This window comes from Pongo pygmaeus, chromosome 4 (assembly GCF_028885625.2).
Source record: "Pongo pygmaeus isolate AG05252 chromosome 4, NHGRI_mPonPyg2-v2.0_pri, whole genome shotgun sequence".
In the NCBI taxonomy this organism is placed as follows: Eukaryota; Metazoa; Chordata; class Mammalia; order Primates; family Hominidae; genus Pongo; species Pongo pygmaeus.
In genome coordinates this window covers 823,113-841,418 of record NC_072377.2, presented here as the reverse complement: position 1 = coordinate 841,418, position 18,306 = coordinate 823,113, and the positions used below count along the sequence as shown (strand labels likewise).

Below are 18,306 nucleotides of genomic sequence, written 5' to 3'. Positions count from 1 at the left end.
AGCACACAGCATGCCTTTCAGCGTGCCTTCTCCCGCGGCCCCTCTAGCCTGCAGGAGTTTGTGAAGGATGCTGGGAGCTACAGCAAGAAAGTGGTGGACGACCTCCTAGACCAGATCACAGGCGGAGACCACTCCAGGACGCTTTTCCAGCTGAAGCAGGTGGGCTGCACTCGCACCGGGGTGGGGGGGCAGGTGCCCTTGGAGTGCTGCTGGTGGGAAGAGCCTGCAGCCTGACCAGGCTCTCGTGGACGAGGAGCTGTCGCAGGGACTCTGCTGCCGGCTCCTCATCAGGATCTGTGTGCTTCTCTACATGGGCAGGTGTCCCCCGGAGACCGTGACTGTGTGCTCACCACTCCCAGTGCACTCGTAACTCTCTATTCCCATCTTCATCTTTCATCTCTGTCACTTTCCTTCATCCTGAAGAATTTTAAAAAATATTTCCTGTAGTTCAGATTTACTGACAGTGATCTCTCAGCATTGGCTTCTCTGAAAGTCTTTATTTCATATTCATTTTTGAAATTCATTTTCCCTGTGTATGGAATTTTAGATGACCTTTTTTCCCATCTACTGTAAAGTAGGTTTGACTTGCATTGTTGCTATAAAAAAGCATCTGGGCCAAGCATGGTGGCTCACACTTGTAATATCAGCACTTTGGGAGGCCGAGGCGGACACATCACAAGGTCAGGAGATCGAGACCATCTTGGCTAACACGGTGAAACCCCGTCTCTACTAAAAAATAGAAAAAATTAGCTGGGCATGGTGGCAGGTGCTTGTAGTCCCAGCTACTCAGGAGGCTGAGGCAGGAGAATGGCATGAACCTGGGAGGCGGAGCTTGCAGTGAGCCGAGATCATGTCACTGCACTCCAGCTTGGGCCACAGAGCCAGACTCCATCTCCAAAAAAAAAAAAGCATCTGAAGTCATTCTCATCTTTGTTTTTCCACATGCGATGTGTCTTTTCGGCAAACTGCAGCTCACAGGCCAGATCTGACCTGAAGTCTGCTTTTGTACAGACCACAAGCCAAGAATGTCTTTTACATCTTTAAAAGGTTGTTTAAAGAAAAGAAAAGGAAGAAGAAGATGCTGCAGGCAGCATGTGGCTCACAGAGCCTCGGCTGCTCACTCCCGGGCCCTCCACAGGACGGGATCTGGCCGGTGCTCTAGGAGCTTTTAAACTTCTATCTTTATCAGTGATTTTCACCATTGTATTTTCCAGGTGCCTTGGTGGGCTTTTCTTTGTGTTCTACTTAGCATTTGTTGTTTCTTGGATCTGTCTGTAGTTTTCATCATATTTGGAAGATTTTTAGCCATTACTCAAATGTCATTTTCCACCACTGCCTCTCCTCCTCCTGCTGGACTATGGCACGCTGAGGACAGCTCGTGTCGTCTCACATGGCACTGACACTGTGCGGCTGCACCAGGCTGCTGCAGATTAGTTTCTGATGCTGTTGGCTAAGTTCACTAACCTGTTCTCTGGCCACACCTGAACCTATTATCCCAGATCAGTTTTCACTGATGATGCCGCCCCGCGCTGCTCATCGCTGGGGCTCCATTTGCTGCTTTTGTGTATCTTCTCTTCTCTCATGTTGTATCTTTTTCCTTACATCCTTGAGCCATGTTCATATTTATTGCAGCTGCTTTTGAAGACCTCAGTCACTGAGTCTGTCGCCTCTGCCGTTTCCAGTTCTGTTTCTGTTTGACACTTTGCTGCACTTGGAGCCGTGGGCTGTTGCGCACGCGCCTGGTGGACAGTCCTGACCCTCGCTGTCTGATAAAACAGCACTGGCCACATGGCCGCTGGGAAATTTGAATGTGGCCAGTCTGAATTTAGATGTGATGTGTGAACTACAAACTAGATCTTAAAAAACCAATACAAAAAACGTAAAAATGTGAGTAACGATTTCTCATGGCCCACATGTTGGAATAAAAACATCTTTAATAAATTTGTCTAAAGTAAAATGCATTAGTTAATTGAATGTTAGAGTAATTTTAATGTGGCAGCTAGAATTTTAAGAGCTGGGTACAGTGGCATGCACCTGTCATCAGCTCCGCAGGAGGCTAAGGTGGGAGGATCACTTGAGGCTGGGAGGTCAAGGCTGCAGTGCGATTGCACCACTGCACTCTAGTCTAGGCAATAGAGCAAGACCCTGTCTCAAAAAAAAGATTAAAAAAACATTTAGAATGAGGTGTGTGCTCGCGTTATGTCTGCTGGGCAAGGCTGATCTGGGTTCTTGCTCTCTTCCAGAGAATATTGATGATCATTTTGGCAGTTGTTACTTGTAGATGATGGCCTGATCCTACCAGGCTTGTCTGGGGTGGGTCCAGGGCAGCCTTATTCTAGGGTTCGTGTGGCCTTAATGCTAAGGAGTGGCCCTTTGGGGAGCCCTGACTTTTCAACGTGGTCTCTGCTGTGGGTGGAGTTTGGATGAGTCTCTGTCCTGCCCAGGCTCTGAGAACGTTTGGCTCATGGCTCCCGAGGAGTGGTCAGTCCCTTGACCTGACGGTTTCATCTGTGCTTGTTACAGATGAACTGGGGTCCACATGCCTGGTGCAGTAAACCCAGACACCTACGCCGAGGTTTCATCATAGAAAGGACACGTGTATTTGCAGGGCGCCAAGCCAAGGAGGGCCAGGAAGCTCGTGTAAATCCTGGTCTCCCCCACTGGCTACAGGCAAGGCTTTTAAAGCAGGGGTGGGTCTCAGGAAAGCAGAACTGAAAGGCAGAATCGTGCATAAGGACACAGAGGTCACACGTCAGCTTGGCCTAGAAGGGCGGTATCTGCAAGCAGGGCCTTATAGGTTATAGGTGGATTCAAAGGTTTTCTGATTTGCAGCTGGTTAAGGAGGAGAAGCTTTGTTTAAAAATTTGGGGTGAAGAGAAAAGAATGTTAGCTTAGGCTTGTGGGTGTGGCTCCCTCCAGGCCCCTCAGGAAGAAATTCAGAACAAAGAACGGGGTCAGAGCTCAGTCTTCAGTTTCTCCTTATCTGAGCCCTTCATGCTAATAGATTAGTTTGGTGGGGAGGTCCTAGGTGGAGGGTCCAGGTTTCCGAAAGACAACTCAGGGATATACATTAAGATGTTATCTTTACTTTCTTTTTTTTTCTTTTTGAGACATAGAGTCTCACTGTCACCGAGGCTGGAGTGCAGTGGCGTGATCGTGGCTCACTGCAACCTCTGCCTCCCCGATTCAAGCGATTCTCCTGCCTCAGCCTCCCAAGTAGCTGGGATTACAGGCGTGCGCCACCACACCCGGCTGATTTTTGTATTTTTAGTAGAGGTGGAGTTTCGCCATGTTGGCCAGGCTGGTCTTGAACTCCTGACCTCAAATGATCCATCCACCTCAGCCTCCCGGAGTGGCAGGATGTTGTCTTTTCTTTCTACAGGGAACAGTGCTGGGAGGTTGTCTTTACTTTCTACAGGGAACAAACATCTGACTCCAGCTTCCTTGGCTGTTGTTTTAGAATACTGTTACCTTCTTGCTTATCAAGTCACTGATTGACTTCTCGGAGTTATCTAAGTAACTGGAATTTCCCTTGAAGGAACTCAAGATTTTCCTTGATTTCCATGCTTGGGGGGCTCGCAGGCCCCTGAAGAGAGGGTTGCAGCCAGGCGGGAGTCCCCACACAGATTTCTGCAGCTCTGAGGAGCAGCCCCCTCTGCAGAGCCTGCCCCACCAGCTCGTGGTTCTGACTCTGAGCTCTGGTCACCCTCCTGTGTTGTGGCCTGCAGGCAACAGGAAGGCAGGAAGCCGGCCCCCCAACACAGCATTAGAATCAGGCATTGCTGTGGGGGAGGGAAAGTGACCCCCTCAGAGCCCGGAAATGGGATGGCTCTGTGGTTTCCTCTCTGGGTTCCAGTTAGATTCCTTTCGGGAAAGTGAACTTGGATACGGAGTTGAGTGACCCCGAGTGCGTCCCCACAGTAAGTGATGCTCAGGACTAAAGTGACTGAAGGCTTGTGGGGAAACAGATGCGAACAAAACAGCAGTATTCATTTTATAATTAAAAGCTTGTGAAAATTGATGTCATTGAATCTGAGAAACATTATTTCGAAGAAAGATCACACATGATAGAGTGCGTACTACAGCACTGCTCCACCGGAGCACAGGACGGGTGTGCCATGGAGGCCGACAGTTGTGGAAGGAGACAATGTATGGCCTGGCCCACCTGCTGCAGGCACCGCCAGGAGGTGTCTGCCTCCTTCGCTCCTGTGCCCACGGCAGGCTCACGTGCCGCAAGCACTGCCAGGAGGTGTCTGCCTCCTTCGCTCCTGCACACACCTGCCCCTGCGGGACTCGAGCTGGTCTCAGGCACCTGGTCATATTCCAGGTGGAACCCACCAGGCCCCTTTTATCCTAAGCTTCCCATAGGATCTAGGCATATCTTTTTTCTTTTGTTTTAAGCCGCCCAAGGCTGCCGAAACAGCATCGGTGTCCTCTCTCTCTGTCCTCTCCATCTCACCCCGTGGAGCGCTCTCCCCGGCACCCAATCCTGGCGCTGAGGAGGGGGCTGGCCGTGGTTGGGTCAGTGACTGGTGATGAAGGAGGTTTGGAGGACCCCCAGCCTTAATCCATTAAGATGGCGTGACTGGGGAGCACAATTTGCAGAAGCTCACAAGCCATTTTTACCTGTGTGTAATGTCAGCAAATTGTCCGTTTCTATGAAATCACTCTGGAAAAACTAGTTTCTGTCCTCATTTACTTTTCAGAGAAGAAATGTTCCCATGAAACCTCCAGATGAAGCCAAGGTGAGTTTTTGAACATGGAAGGGCAAGCCAAATGTTATTCTCGCAGGGAAAGTTGTGTCCAGCCTTTGAGGTGGGGAGGTCTGTGTGTATGACGGCATTTAGAAACAGAGTCCGTTTCTGATCAGTAAGATCAGTAGTGTTTCTCCTCCTCTTTTCATGACTTGAGATGAATGGTGTGAAGCCGCAGTACGTTCTTCCAAATCCAGAAATGGGTAGTTTCAGAGCCGTTGGCCCCACTGGGTGCTGTCCTTGTGGGACACCCTTGCAAGGGGTGGGCGGGATGGGCCTTCTTGGGACCTGCTTGGTGAGTAGCAGGTGTTGTCCCAAGCACAGTGGGCTCTGGGGCCAGTGCTGGCAGGGCAGTGCTGTGAGCCCAGACTGCTGTACCTGCCAATTGGCAGGTGTGTGTGTCTGACAGTCAGCAGGCATGGGCTTTGGTCCAGGGTCCCTGGGAACCTGGAGAGACCCCTTAACATTTGTCTGAGGGCAGAGGCCGGGCTGCAGGGAGCTGATGAGAGAGTGTGTGTTAGGGTGGCTGTAGTCTAGCCCTGAGGACACGCCTTGCTGGGAAAGGAAAGGGAACGTTGTGTGCTCTGTGAAGTGCCTGAGAAATAGTCCTGGACCCTAAAATTCCGTATGTCTTCCTGTTGCATAATGTCCCTCCCCAATTTCTTTAGCCCCGAAAAGTTAACAAAGGTTTGTTAGTTTGCATTGTTGGTCTGAATAGGTTTTTCCTTGACATGGATTTGCATATCCATTCATGAGCTCCAACCTGACAGTCCCTTGAACAGCAGCCTCAGTGAACAGGGCTTGGTCTTGTCACTTACTGAGGGGTGGGTTCACGTTTAGCAAGTAATTAGAGTGATTTCAATAGCGAGTGTGAAGTAACATTTCGTTTTTCGTTTGATGTTTCATTTGCGCTTGGTGCGTGTTTGTCTCCACAGGTTGGGGACACCCTAGGAGACAGCAGTGGCTCTGTTCTGGAGTTCATGTCGATGAAGTCCTATCCCGACGTCTCTGTGGATATCTCCATGCTCAGCTCTCTGGGTGAGTTGTCACAGGCGCTTTCCCACAGGACCCGGTGAAAGTGTGATAGAGGAAGAAAACACATGGCCTCCACCTCCTCTTCCTCCCTGACTAGACAGGGATGTGAGGAAAATCTTTTTTGACAGTATTTGGTCTTTGTCCCAGGTTTTTGGCCCATAGTTCCTAAAACCCTTGGAATCTCCTGAGTGTTGTGTCTTTTTTAAGCTAATGAGTAGTGGTTGCAGCCCCTGGGTAACCTCAGGATGGGGTCTGGCCGATCCCCAGTGGCTGTGGATTTCATCAGTGTTGCCTGCCGCCTCTGTGAAATCCCAAAAGGTGGGATTCCCTTGGGAGCCTCCTCATTGCCAGATTCCTGGAGGCTCTGGGAAGAAGGCAGCCCCTTCCCACGGGTCCCCTCTGCATCGCTCCTACCTGGGGCCCATCCGTACTCTGGGTGACAGCCCGCAGAATAAATGGGTAAATGTCAGCCTAGCGTGTGGACAGAAGAGTCAAACTCTGCAGGGTATTTAGAGAGGTTTCTTCTGAGTGAAATATGAAGACCGTGGTTGTGACACAGTCCCAGGAGGTCCCAAGAACATTTGCCGAGGAGGACTGGTCTGCAGCTTGTTTTGATATGTTTTAGGGAGACAGAAGACATCAGTCAGTACATGTCAGTTGTTACAGTGGTTCGTATTGGAAAGGCGAGACAACTTGAAGCGAGGAACGTCGGGTCATTGGTGGATTCAGAGATTTCCTGATTGGCATTTGGTTGAAAGAGTTAAGCTCTGAAGAGCTGAAGTCAGAAAGAAATGTGCGTGGTTAACATAAGTGGTTGTAGAAGCCAAGGTTCTTGTCACATAGGTGAATTCAGCCTTCGGGTAGCAGGCTTCAAAAAGAGTAGAGTGGATGGCAAACATCACTCATGAGGCCCTCGAAGGTACCAGATTGTTAAATCTCTCGGGTCAGGAAGAGACTTGGAAAGGGCAGGAGATTTTCTACAGAATGTAGATTTTTCCCACAAGAGACAGCTTTGCAGGGCTATTTGGAAATATGTCAAAGAAATATATTTTGAGATAAAATACTCAGTTTCTTTCAGGGCCTGCCATCTATCACGTGATGCTGTACTAGAGTTGGATCGGAATTTGGTGTCTTATTACCGCGGAGTCTGCTTTGTCAACCTTCAGATCTCTGTTTTAAAGTTAAAGCTGGTCAGCTGTGCCTGAATTCCAAAAGAGGGGATAATGAGGCAAGTCCATTCCCGCTTCACATCGTGGCCTGACCTCATTTTCCAGGTTGACTTTGGAGTGCCCTTGGCCAAGAGTGGGAATCCGTTCAGTCCATGGGGCTTAGAATTTTATTTTTCATTTACAGATGTTTCCCTGACTTCTGTGAGTCACTCTAGAAAATTCATAGAGCTCAAGTCTGGTCTTGTGGGAACCCCATTTGATAGCTGGTTAGTCGGAAGCACAGACCACAGCCTGGGGCTTTCAGTTGGCATCAGTGGTGGGGCCGTCCTGGAGACTGAGCCCTCACCTGGGAGGCTGCCTGTGCAGCGCCCCCCAGCTGTTCTGACCTCCAGCAGCATTTGTGGTGCCTGGATCCATGGGTCCCACTGGTTCGCGTGGTGACATTCCACCTCTCTCTGCTGGCTCTGTTCAGACACTTCTGGCCGTGATTTATTATAGGGGAAGGGTGCCAACAGCAGCAGAGGGACAAGAGTGCAGGTGACATCCAAGGAAATCCAGCGTGAGGCCCAGATCCACTCCCAGCAGAGGCACATGGGACACGCTTAATTCCCAGGAGTGAGCTGTGACAACACGTGTGAAATGCCCACCAGGGAAGCTCATCAGAGGCTTGGTGCCCAGGGTCACTGGGGTCTGGTCACAGGGTACCCCCTTGCCAGGCAGGTACCAAAATCCAGACCCCGGAGGGAAGGTGAGCTTTAGCATAAACCACTCTGTTCCTGTCGTTGGAGCTGTGAACAATCCCTAGCACTGGGGGGGATGCCAGACGCCAGCCGTGGCTGGCCTTGCCTTCCAGGGGACCCTGGCCCCAGCCTGCTGTGACAGCACTTTTCTGCACAGCAGCTGTTTTTCTCAGTACTTCTAAGATTTTGTCCTTATTACTGCTTCTCAGCAGCTTGGTGCTGGTGTGCTGTGGTGTGTTAGTCTGTCCTCACACTGTTCTAAATAACCACCTGAGACTGGTCATTGGTGAAGGAAAGAGGTTTAATTGACTCACAGTTCCTAGGCTGTTTGGGAGGCATGGCTGGGAGGCGTCAGGAAACTTCCAATCATGGCGGAAGGTGAAGGAGAAATATGCACATCTTCACATGGCGGAGCAGGAGAGAGCGCAAAGGGGGAAGTGCTTTGAAACACCCAGATCTCATGAGAAGTCACTCACTATCATGAGAGCAGAGAACAGCAAGGGGGAAATCCATCCCCATGATCCAATCACCTTCCACCAGGACCCTCCCCTAACATTGGGAATTACAATTCAACATGAGATTTGGGCAGGAATACAGAGCCAAACTATATCATTCTGCCTCTGACTCCTCTCAAATCTTTTGTCCTTCTCACATTTCAAAACACAATCATGCCTTCCTAACAGTCCCCCAAAGTCTTAACTCATTCCAGCATTAACTCAGAAGTCCGCAATCCAAAGTCTTATCTGAGACAAGGCAAGTTCCTTCTGCCTGTGAGCCTGTAAAATCAAAACCAAGTTAGTTAATTCCAAGATACAAATCGGGTACAGGCATTGGGTATATAGACCCATCCCAAGAAGGAGAAATCAGCCAAAACAAAGGGGCTGCAGGCTACAAATCTGAAACCCAGCAGGGCAGTCATTACATCTTGAGGCCCCGAAAGAATCTTTGATTCCTTGTCTCACATCCAGGCTACACTGATGCAAGGGATGGGCTCCCACGGCCTTGGGCAGCCCCGCCCTTGTGGCTCTGCAGGGTACAGCCTCTGTGGCTGCTTTCCTGGGCTGGTGTTGAGTGCCTGCAGCTTTTCCAGATGGCATGGTACAAGCTGTCAGATCTACCATTCTGAGGTCTGGAGGACGGTGGCCCTTTTCTCACAGCTCCACTAGGCAGTGCCCCAGTGGGGACTCTGTGTGGGGTGAGGGCTTCAACCTCACATTTCCCCTCTGTACTGCCCTAGCAGAGGTTCTCCATGAAGGGCCTGCCCTTGCAGCAGACTTCTGCCTGGACACCCTGGCTTTTCCATACATCCTCTGAAATCTAGGTGGAGGCTGCCAAACCTCAGCTCTTGCCTTCTGCCTACCCACACACCCAACACCATGTGGAAGCTGCCAAGGCTTGGGGCTTGCACCCTCTGAAGCATCGACCCTTTTAGCCCTGTACCTTGGCCCCTTTTGGCTATGGCTGGGACACAGAGCACCATGGCACATGTCCCAGTGCTTCACAGAGTAGTGGGGCCCTGGGCCTGGCCCACGAAACCATTTTTCCCTCCTAGACCTCCAGGCCTGTGATGGCAGGGTCTGGGCAAAGGTCTTTGAAATGTCCCTGAGGTATTAACATTTGGCTCTTCTTTACTTATGCAAATGTCTGCAGCCTTCTTGAATTCCTCCCCAGAAAATGGGCTTTTCTTTTCTACCACATGGCTGAGCTACAAATTTTCCAAACTTTTACATTCTGCTTCCCTTTTAAATGTAAGTTCCAGTTTCAGGTCGTTTTTCTGTTTATGCAAGTGAGCATAGGCTTTTAGAAGCAGCCAGGTCACCTCTTGAACGCTTTAGTGCTTAAAAATTTCTTCCACCAGGTGTCCTAAATCATCTCTCTCAAGTTCAAAGTTCCACAGATTTCTAGAGCAGGGTCACGATGCTGTCAGTCTCTCCTAAAGAATAGCAAGAGTGACCTTTACCCCCATTCCCAATGAGGTCCTCATCTCCATCTGAGACCACCTCAGCCTGGAATTCACTGTCCTTATCACTATCAGCATTTGAATCATAGCCATGCAGGAAGTCTCTAGGAAGTTCCAAACTTTCCTTCATCTTCCTGTCTTTAAGCTCTCCAAACTGTTCTAGCCTCTGCTCATTACCCAGTTCTACAGAGCATGTCTGTAGTCACTGTTCTTACACTTTGTCTACTGATTCCCTGATGTCAGCTTTGAGTCTCCTCTGGTTTGGGGCCGTGTTTTCCTGCCCCTTTGTGTGTGTGGGAATCATTTACTGGATACCAGGTGGAGTTTGTAGTTGATGCCGTTGGGTGATAGGTCTGCTTACACACCTTCGAGGCCTGGTGGCCTTTGTTCTGAGTTTGAGAAGTGGCTTAGACTCTGTGGGACCTTCCCCAGGCATTGTCAGGGTAAGCCCAGAGTCACCCTGGGGAGGGTGAAGCTGGTCCCCTGGCTGGTGGGGCTCAGGTGACCACAGACCTGTGTGCAGGCTCTTGGCATGTCTGGTGCACGGTTCAGGAGTGGGCCAGGAGCTTGTCCTTTCCACCTCTCAGCTGGACGTGCTGGGTCCCCGATATCTGTGGCCTGGAACCTGCTCCACAATGAGCTGGGTGGGTACCAGGGTCTGCCAGCCTCTTGCACCATCCATCCAGCTGTCTGGCCTTTGTGTGTTGAGGACAGGAGCCCACACCAGGCCCATCCTGGGTTGTGGCTACATCCCTCCGTGGTGTCTGTGCATGACATGATGTGGTCTGTGTGTTGCTGGGTCTTGTCTGATGCTTTGCTGGGTCTTGTCTGATGCTTTGCTTGAGCAAAGGACCCTAGGTGTCTGCCTTCCCTTCGCTCACTGCTAAGGGTAATGTCTGTCCTTCAGGCCTGTCCACCTGTCTGCTGTGAGCTCGTCCACTCAGCTTCCAGAGCAATTATTGTCCTGAGCGGAGAGGCCTGTCTGGATGGGCAGTGCGCTCCTGCGCTTAGGGTGGATGGGCTGGCCGAGCTCAGCCGACATGGGGACATGTCCTGTTTACATAGGGAAGGTGAAGAAGGAGCTGGACCCTGACGACAGCCATTTGAACTTGGATGAGACGACCAAGCTCCTGCAGGACCTGCACGAAGCACAGGCGGAGCGCGGTGGCTCTCGGCCGTCGTCCAACCTCAGCTCCCTGTCCAACGCCTCCGAGAGGGACCAGCACCACCTGGGTGAGACGCCTCCAACCACGCCGCATCCCCAGAGATCCCAGCACAGTCAGTGTGACGTCTAGACAAGGTAGTGGGCAGCATTGTAGTTGTGGAAAAGCTGGAGGCTGCAGAGGCAGCTGCGCTGTTGTGCAGGTCGGTTTCCACAGACGTCCTCGGGTCGCGGCCTCAGGGTGCAGAGCCGGAGCGGAGCTGGGATGCTGGCCTGGCCGCACGCTGGGTTACAGGCTTTCTGCCAGATCCCATCCCCGGTTCTGTCTACCCCTCTGCCCTCTGTGGACCCTGGTTCCAGTGTTTCTGCTGGGGAGAGAGTATGGCTTCCTTGGCCATGTGTCCTGCAGTGGTTTTGGTTGGCGGGGGGGTTTGTTACCACTTGTAAACACTGAATCACTCTATCGGCAGAGTGAATCTTGACAGTTTTTCAGCTGCAGAGGTTTAGCTGCAACCATCTGGGAAAAGACCAGTATTTTCGATCATATTAACCTTGTGATCAGGGTGTTAACTAAACAGTGCATGGAGCAGGCTCTGGAGGGCCGTGGGTCAAAGTCTGAGACCCCCGATATCCCAGTATGACTTTGGGAACTGCCCTGAGGTCTGGGCTGTGTCTGAGGGACTCCTGGCCGAGGAGCTTTCTCTCCTTCAGGAGCAGCATCCGTGCTGTGTGCCGGGTCAGGGCGACCCCTGGCTCCAGGGTCTCTACACACAGCTCTCCTTGGCAGGGAGTGAGAGGTGTCCCTGTGTCCTGGGAGTCCCTGAGCCCTGGCAGTAGGTCCTGAAGCAGACCTTGGGCTCCAGGAGCCCCATGTGTGCTGCGGGTCTGTCCTGTGTGTTGAAGTCCTGTGTTCTGAAAATTGCAGGAAGCCCTTCTCGCCTGAGTGTCGGGGAGCAGCCAGACGTCACCCACGACCCCTATGAGTTTCTTCAGTCTCCAGAGCCTGCGGCCTCCGCCAAGACCTAGCTCTAGACCACCTTCAGCTCTTTTATTTTATTTTTTAAGTTTTATTTTGCACATGTAGAGTTTTTGTCATCAGACAAGGACTTTGATCCTGTCCCCTTTGGCATGCGGGAAGCAGCCCCGGGGAGGTAATGAATTGTCTGTGGTATCATGTCAGCAGAGTCTCCAAGCCCCATGAACCCTGAGGAGTGGAGTCATACGCGAAGGCCGTGTGGCCAGGCCGCAGAGCTGCGTGCTGTCTGTGTCCGAGCATCACGTGTGGCTCCAGCCCTTGTTTCTGCCAGTGTAGACACCTCTGTCTGCCCCACTGTCCTGGGGTCGCTCTTGGGAGGCACAGGCATGGGTGTGTCTGGCCTCATTCTGTATCAGTCCTGCGTGTTCCTGTCATAGTTTGTGTTTCCCAGGCAGGCCATGGTAGGGGCCTTGCAGGGGCCAGTGGGGAGCACGGGGCCAGGCTGGGGTGAGGAGAGCTCCCCTGTTTTCTGTTTAATTGATGAGCCTGGGAAAGGAGTGTGTTCTGCCTGCCCGTTACAGTGGAGCGTTCCGTGTCCATAAAACGTTTTCTAACTGGGTGTGTTTACTGAGTGCCCATTTATGTTAGTATTTGCAAAATACCGTAAACACAGCTTCCAATCACAAGACACAGAGCACCAAAGCGCACCCGACTGCTCCCAGCACGCGAGGGTGCTGTGTCCTGCCAGCTGGTGGTGGTCCTCCCGGCCCAGCTGTCGTGCCCACAGTGATGTCGGGTGCACCTGTGCGCCCAGCAGCACCTCCTGCAGGGTGCCCTGCTCTGTGACCATGGAAACTTGAAAGTGAAGAAGCCACACCTTCCAGAGGCTGGGCATGGATGGGAGCTCAGTCGTCCTGGGGGCAGCAGCATTTGTGACTCTGAAGAGGCCCCGGGGGCAGGATGCAGTGCCTGGGCCCTCACACCACGGGACCACAGGGCTGACCCTCGCAGGCCATTGACGCTGGGTGGGCAGGGTGGCGGGTGCTCTGTATGGCATGGGTGAGCATTCTCAGGTCCTTCCTGGGCCCTGGTGGAAGTAGGAGCAAAGCCAGAGCATGAGGAAGCCACAGCAGGTGACTCACAGGAAGAGTGTGTGAACAGGGCTCAGAGGAGGGACAGAGCCTAGGCTGCACCCTCCGTGGGGTGCTGGCTAGGAAGCAGACTCCACAGTTGTCCGCACAGCTGCACCTGCCGTCCTGTCCCTGGATGCCACCAAGTGCACCGTTCCAGTGGCTGCCTGTAGGCTCTGCTCCCCACCCCCAACTCTGGGAGGGTGCCCTTGCTGCAGGGAGGCTGGGAAAGGCAGCATCTGCAGTCCCAAGCTCAGTAGAGCTGTGTACCGCACCCCGCTTCCACTGGGGCTCCAGAGGCCAGGATTCCCTTAACAGGACAGACACTTCCCACAGCTGGGTCCCCAGGGTACGGCCTTGGAGAGCTTGGGCTCAGGAACAACGTGGCTCCTGAGAGCAGGTTGCTGTGGAGTCTGGTGTCCTCCCACCATCCGAGCTCTGAACAACTCGCTCCACATCCACTGTGAGTGGAGGAGCCCTCGCCACGTGCTGGGGCCCTGTCTTAAACTTCGCAGCCCCGGGACCATGAGCCAAATAAGCCTCGTGTCTTTCAGGTTACCCAGTCTCAGGCGTTCTGTTACAGCAGCACAAAGCAGCCTGCATCGAGATGACACAGCTGTGCCCTCGTGGGGCAGCAGGCGTGGGCGGCCATCCCTCCTGGCTCTTAGCACTCTGAAGCAGTTTCTGGGTGGAGGTCAGGTGCAGCCCACAGGCAGTGCTGAGCTGCGGGAGGCAGCCACCCTGCCCGGCTTCCTGGTGGCCTGGCCCTTGTTCCTGCACCCCTCACTCCCCGAGGCCCCCGAGACTGGCTGTCCCTCTGGGCGGCATTGTTGGTCCACAGGGTCCCAGCAGCCACCATGTGGCTTCAGTCTTAGTGTGCAATGAGGGGACATCTTGAAGAGGCCTATGGGTGACCTACAGGCCGAGAGGCTCCCCTCGGGTCAGGAGATGGGAGTGGGGTGGAGGGTCCAGGGCTCCTCCCACTGCCCCTTGGGCTGCACAGATATGGGGCCACCCTGGTCAGCTGATCCTGCAGGACTTAGAGGGCCCTGGTGGTGGCCGGAGCTGTCCAGGTAGGTCATGCGTGGCCTCCCGGGATTCCAGCAGCCTCTGTTCTTGCTGGCAGCCCGTGGGCCCCTCCACCCTCTTTTGTAGATACACCACCTGTGGGTATCCCCAAGCCCACGTGCCAGGGCACAGAGCAGCCACGGTGGAGGGAGCAGGGGCTGGGGCCTTCCCTGAGCTCAGCATCTCTCTGGTCCCTGGACGCTTCCTTCGTGGTCACGCAGTGACTGCTGCTGTGGCAGCCGTCTCACGTTGAGGCCAGAGGAGGGGTAGAGGGGAACAGGCCGCCACGCCTGTGCCTGATGGGACACAAAAGCTTTCCAGGGAGGCCCCACAGACATGGCCATGTCTCAGCCTGGGGAGCGGCTAGGGGTGCAGCTCCAGCTCTCCCTGTGCAGGCAGGGAACAGCCACTGGTCCCCCTACCCTGCTCCCTGGCTGATGGGAGCAGAACCTGGGTAGGGGAGGGGGAGGTAGCTGGGAGCTGAGGGCGACAGTGACAGGGGCCACTTGCAGACTGTGGGGCTTGAGGGCCAGCAGCTGTGCATCCCCAGCCAGGGCCCTGCAAGCCTGTGCTTGTCTGAGCCAGGAAGCAGGAGGGTGGTGGGACCTGCTGTGTGGGAGGTGGCATCCTATGGGTTTGGCTTGGGCCACATTTCCAACCTCTGTCCAGCCCCTCCCACCCTTTGCTTGCTCTGGGGCCTGCAGAATCCAAGATCCGCTCACCCTGTGGTGCCCTCAGGGCTTTGTTGCAGGTGGGGAAACTGAGGCAGATGCCCAGTCACCCAGAACTACCCTAGGTCCTCTGAGTGTGGCTGAGCCTCCCCCACCATCTGTTAACCTTGGGCACTTGTCAACTTTTAGGTGCCTGACCCCTCCCCAAGCTCACAGCCTCCTGTTCTGAATCGGGAGGCAGAGGAGGGGCAAAGGGGTCTCCTCCAAGACCTCAGTCTGGGCAGGGAGTGTACGTGTGCATGGGGTGCAGGTGTGGGGGTGTACAGGTTCGGATGGGCTGCAAGTGTGGGGGTGTGCAGGTTCGGATGGGGTGCAGGTGTGGGGGTGTGCCGCTGTGGATGGGGTGCAGGTGTGGGGGTGTGCCGCTGTGGATGGGGTGCAGGTGTGGGGGTGTGCCGCTGTGGATGGGGTGCAGGTGTGGGGGTGTGCCGCTGTGGATGGGGTGCAGGTGTGGGGGTGTGCCGCTGTGGATGGGGTGCAGGTGTGGTGTGTGCAGGTGTGTATGGGGTGTGGGAGTGGTGGGTGCAGGTGTGGATGGGGTGCGGGTGTGGTGGGTGCAGGTGTGTATGGGGGTGAATCTATGGGGTATATGCAGGTGTGTATGGGGTGAATCTATGGGGTATATGCAGGTGCGTGTGAAGGTGCATGTATGGGGGTGTGCAGATGTGTATGAGGTACAGGTATTGGGTGTGTGAGTGTGTAGGGGTGCAGGTGGGTGTGTGGGTGTGCGAGTGCATGATGTGTTTGGTGTGAGGGGTCGGGGTGTGGGTGTGCTGTGGTTTTTGTCTCCACCAAAATTTAAGCGTCGTAACTGAATGGCCAGTGTGATTGTGTTAGGAGTGGTTAGGCCGTGAAGGGGATGAAGGTCCTTGCAGACCAGGCCTCAGTCAGCAGAGACCTCTCACCCTCCCAGCGCCTCCACGTGAGGACAGTGTCTGTCCCCTCTGTAGGATGCAGCAGAAAGGTACCACCTTGGAAGCTGAGCGCCCCCCTCACCAGACACCAGACCTGCTGGCTCCTGAATCTTGGACTTCCAGCCTCCAGAATGGGGAGAAATAAGTTTCTGTTCTTTAAAATTCCTTCGTCTCAGGTATTTTGTTACAGTAGCACATGGGGACTGAGACTGGGTGTGCAGTTGGTGGGGGAGGGTGTGCAGGTGTGTTTGAGGGTGTTTGCCTCAATCTTTAGACGGCATCAGGGCCACAATACCTGCAGGTGTCGGGACATTAACTGCAGACCTTGGTGAATAAAAGCCAGTTGTCCTTAGTTTGGCAAGAAAACCTTTGGAAGAGGCCTCACAGCCACTCCATGCTACAAGACGGGGCGTTTGTCCTGGGGGACCTGCTGTCACCCTTAGTGGTCTAGCAGCACCGTCTCAGCCTCTCTGGCCAGAGCAGCTGCCCTGCAGGGGCCCCCGAGTCCTGGAGAGCTATGTCAGGTAGGCTTCCCTGCCCCTTCCCCCATGTTGTCCTGGGCACCCGCCCCAGCCCAGCTGTTCCTCTTAATTGTGTACCTCGTGTGTGCCCCTGACAGACAAGATGTCCTTGGGCAGCAGACCTCTGGCCACTGCAGGCTCCGGGCACCAGAGTGAGACTCAGCAGGCGTCAGCCGGCAAGAGGGCCCCTGACTGTGGAGGACTCCCTCACGGTGGTGGTCTTGGAGGGACCCCTGCTAACAGAAAGGGTGCATCCCTGTCCACCTTCCCGTCCTCACCCCCAAAGTCAGCGTCAGCAGCTGGCCCGCATCGGAGGCATTCAGATAGGAGTCCTTGGGGACTCCCCTCCCACCGACAGGAACTGGAAATGCCTTGAGTACTGAGGGAGGAGGGCTGCAGGGACAGGAGGGAGGATGCCCTTAAACACACTTGCTGGCGCTTCTCAGGAGAAACCCTGCCTTGGCATGGGTCATGGTGAAGCTGAGCCCCGAGTTAAGCCAGTGACCGAATTCCTGAGCTCAGAGGACGGCCAATGAAACAACTTGCTAAAATGCTGAGACTCCCTCCACCTGTGAGACGACGAAAAAACGTGCTCAAGTCAGTTAGAGCCACGGTGGCCAAAGTCTGCTCAGAACCAGCTGCGCAGGTCCCTCCTAGGCCGAGTACTGTGGGGTCGCAGTCTTCCTGGACGTCGCCTATTGGTTGTTGGGTAGGGGTTTTAGGTGTTTTTTTTTTAGGGTTGTCTTGCTGCATTTTGTGGACCACAACACGTTGCAATCCTAGTCAGCTCAGGGGCTTTTCAAGTATTTGACTTATGAGCTGAGTAGCTGGGCAGGCTGATAAGAGCAGACAAAGGGAGCTCTTTTGCAGGCTAGTAAACTTTCATCTTAGACTACTTTGGTTCAGGTGAGGGCAGCTAAGCAGATGGGAAGGCAGGGAGGGGGAGGCCGACAAGCAGGCGTTGGGGCCCATCCAAGCATCCAAACATCCTGTTTTTCTGTAGTTTGCTGACCTAAACCGGATCAAGGCACCTTATCTTGGAAATGGACCACTGCGTGCATTATTTCACCTCCACCCGAGTCCATTTCACGCTTTCCTCCCTCCTCACGCCCCCTTGTCCCCTCATCCTCCCAACTGCCATGGCGTTGTGAGGCGTCCTGGGTTCCGTGGCTACCGTGTCGACCAGAGCAGCCCACCCACTTCTCACTTTGGTCTGGAGTGAGTGAGAGCGACGCTGCTTTTCTCTTGCTCTTCAGCCTGGACCTGTGATGTGATAGGCGTGAGAAGGAACTGTGGGTTCAGGCGGTAAGGAAAGTGGGGCCTTACTTTCCCGTGTTCCCAAAAGGCAGATGCAATCCCTGCACTCCTGAAGGAGTCAAGCAGTAAAGGCAACACAGCAAGACTGTCCGGGACTCAGGCTGTGAGGATTTGTCTCATGAGGGGCCTCAGAAAAGGCCGTTTCCACTGTAGGGAGTAGGGGAATGGAAGGTTTCACCAGGGTGGGGTGGCTTCCAGAGGGTCCCCACGGAAAAAGTGTGGCTGAGCAGGCCCAGAGGGGGATGAGGACACGTTTGGGGGGCTGGAGGAGAGTGAGGACATGCTCAGGGGTGCCAGAGTGTCATAAGGGCAGGGACGGTGAGGACAGACCCAGGGACCACAGTGTCATAAAGGCAGGACAGGGCAGACTTGTGGGACCATGGTGTCATAAGGACAGGATGGGGACTCGGACCAGGATAGATTCAGGGACCATGGTGTCATAAAGCCAGGATGGGGACCAGGACAGAATCTAGGGGCCTGGTGTCATAAAGACAGACCAGGACAGACTCTAGGGGCCTGGTGTCATAAAGATAGGACAGGGACCAGGACAGACTCAGGACCACAATGTCATAAAAATAGGGCAGGGACCAGGACAGACTCTAGGGGCCTGGTGTCATAAAGATAGGACGGGGACCAGGACAGACTCTAGGGGCCTGGTGTCATATACACAGATTGGGAACAGGAAAGACTCAGGAGGCCATGGCATCTTAAAGACCTTATAGGGTGGGATGGGCACCTGTGGTCTCTGGGGTCCGTGTCAGGGGCTGGTTCTCGTGTGGTGGTGCAGAGAAGGATGGAGTCCCAGTCTGAGAAGGGGGCTGTCTCCACA

At 53.9% G+C, this 18,306-nt stretch overlaps 2 protein-coding genes across 13 annotated transcripts in view; both read left to right on the top strand.

The window, feature by feature from the left end:
• Window positions 1–12,415, top strand: part of BRD9 (bromodomain containing 9) — a 28,258-nt gene extending 15,843 nt beyond the window's left edge. For 11 of the 12 annotated variants that reach the window (XM_054489669.2, XM_054489666.2, XM_054489667.2 and 8 more), the window contains 5 exons: window positions 48–159; window positions 4,707–4,745; window positions 5,690–5,792; window positions 10,724–10,891; window positions 11,746–12,415. In XM_054489669.2, the coding sequence (XP_054345644.1) occupies window positions 48–159; window positions 4,707–4,745; window positions 5,690–5,792; window positions 10,724–10,891; window positions 11,746–11,846 (523 nt within the window). In that variant the 3' untranslated portion in view covers window positions 11,847–12,415. Of the gene's footprint in view, window positions 1–47; window positions 160–4,706; window positions 4,746–5,689; window positions 5,793–6,867; window positions 7,018–10,723; window positions 10,892–11,745 lie in introns of those variants that run through there. The other variant, XR_010126350.1, reaches the window with a different exon arrangement.
• Window positions 12,416–15,235: 2,820 nt separating this feature from the next.
• The window catches only part of LOC129037488 (probable palmitoyltransferase ZDHHC11B), a 67,201-nt gene continuing 64,130 nt past the window's right edge, over window positions 15,236–18,306 (top strand). The window contains exons 1-2 of the mRNA XM_063664624.1: window positions 15,236–15,320; window positions 15,355–16,869. Of these exons, the coding sequence (XP_063520694.1) occupies window positions 16,693–16,869 (177 nt within the window). The 5' untranslated portion in view covers window positions 15,236–15,320; window positions 15,355–16,692. The remainder of the gene's footprint in view (window positions 15,321–15,354; window positions 16,870–18,306) is intronic.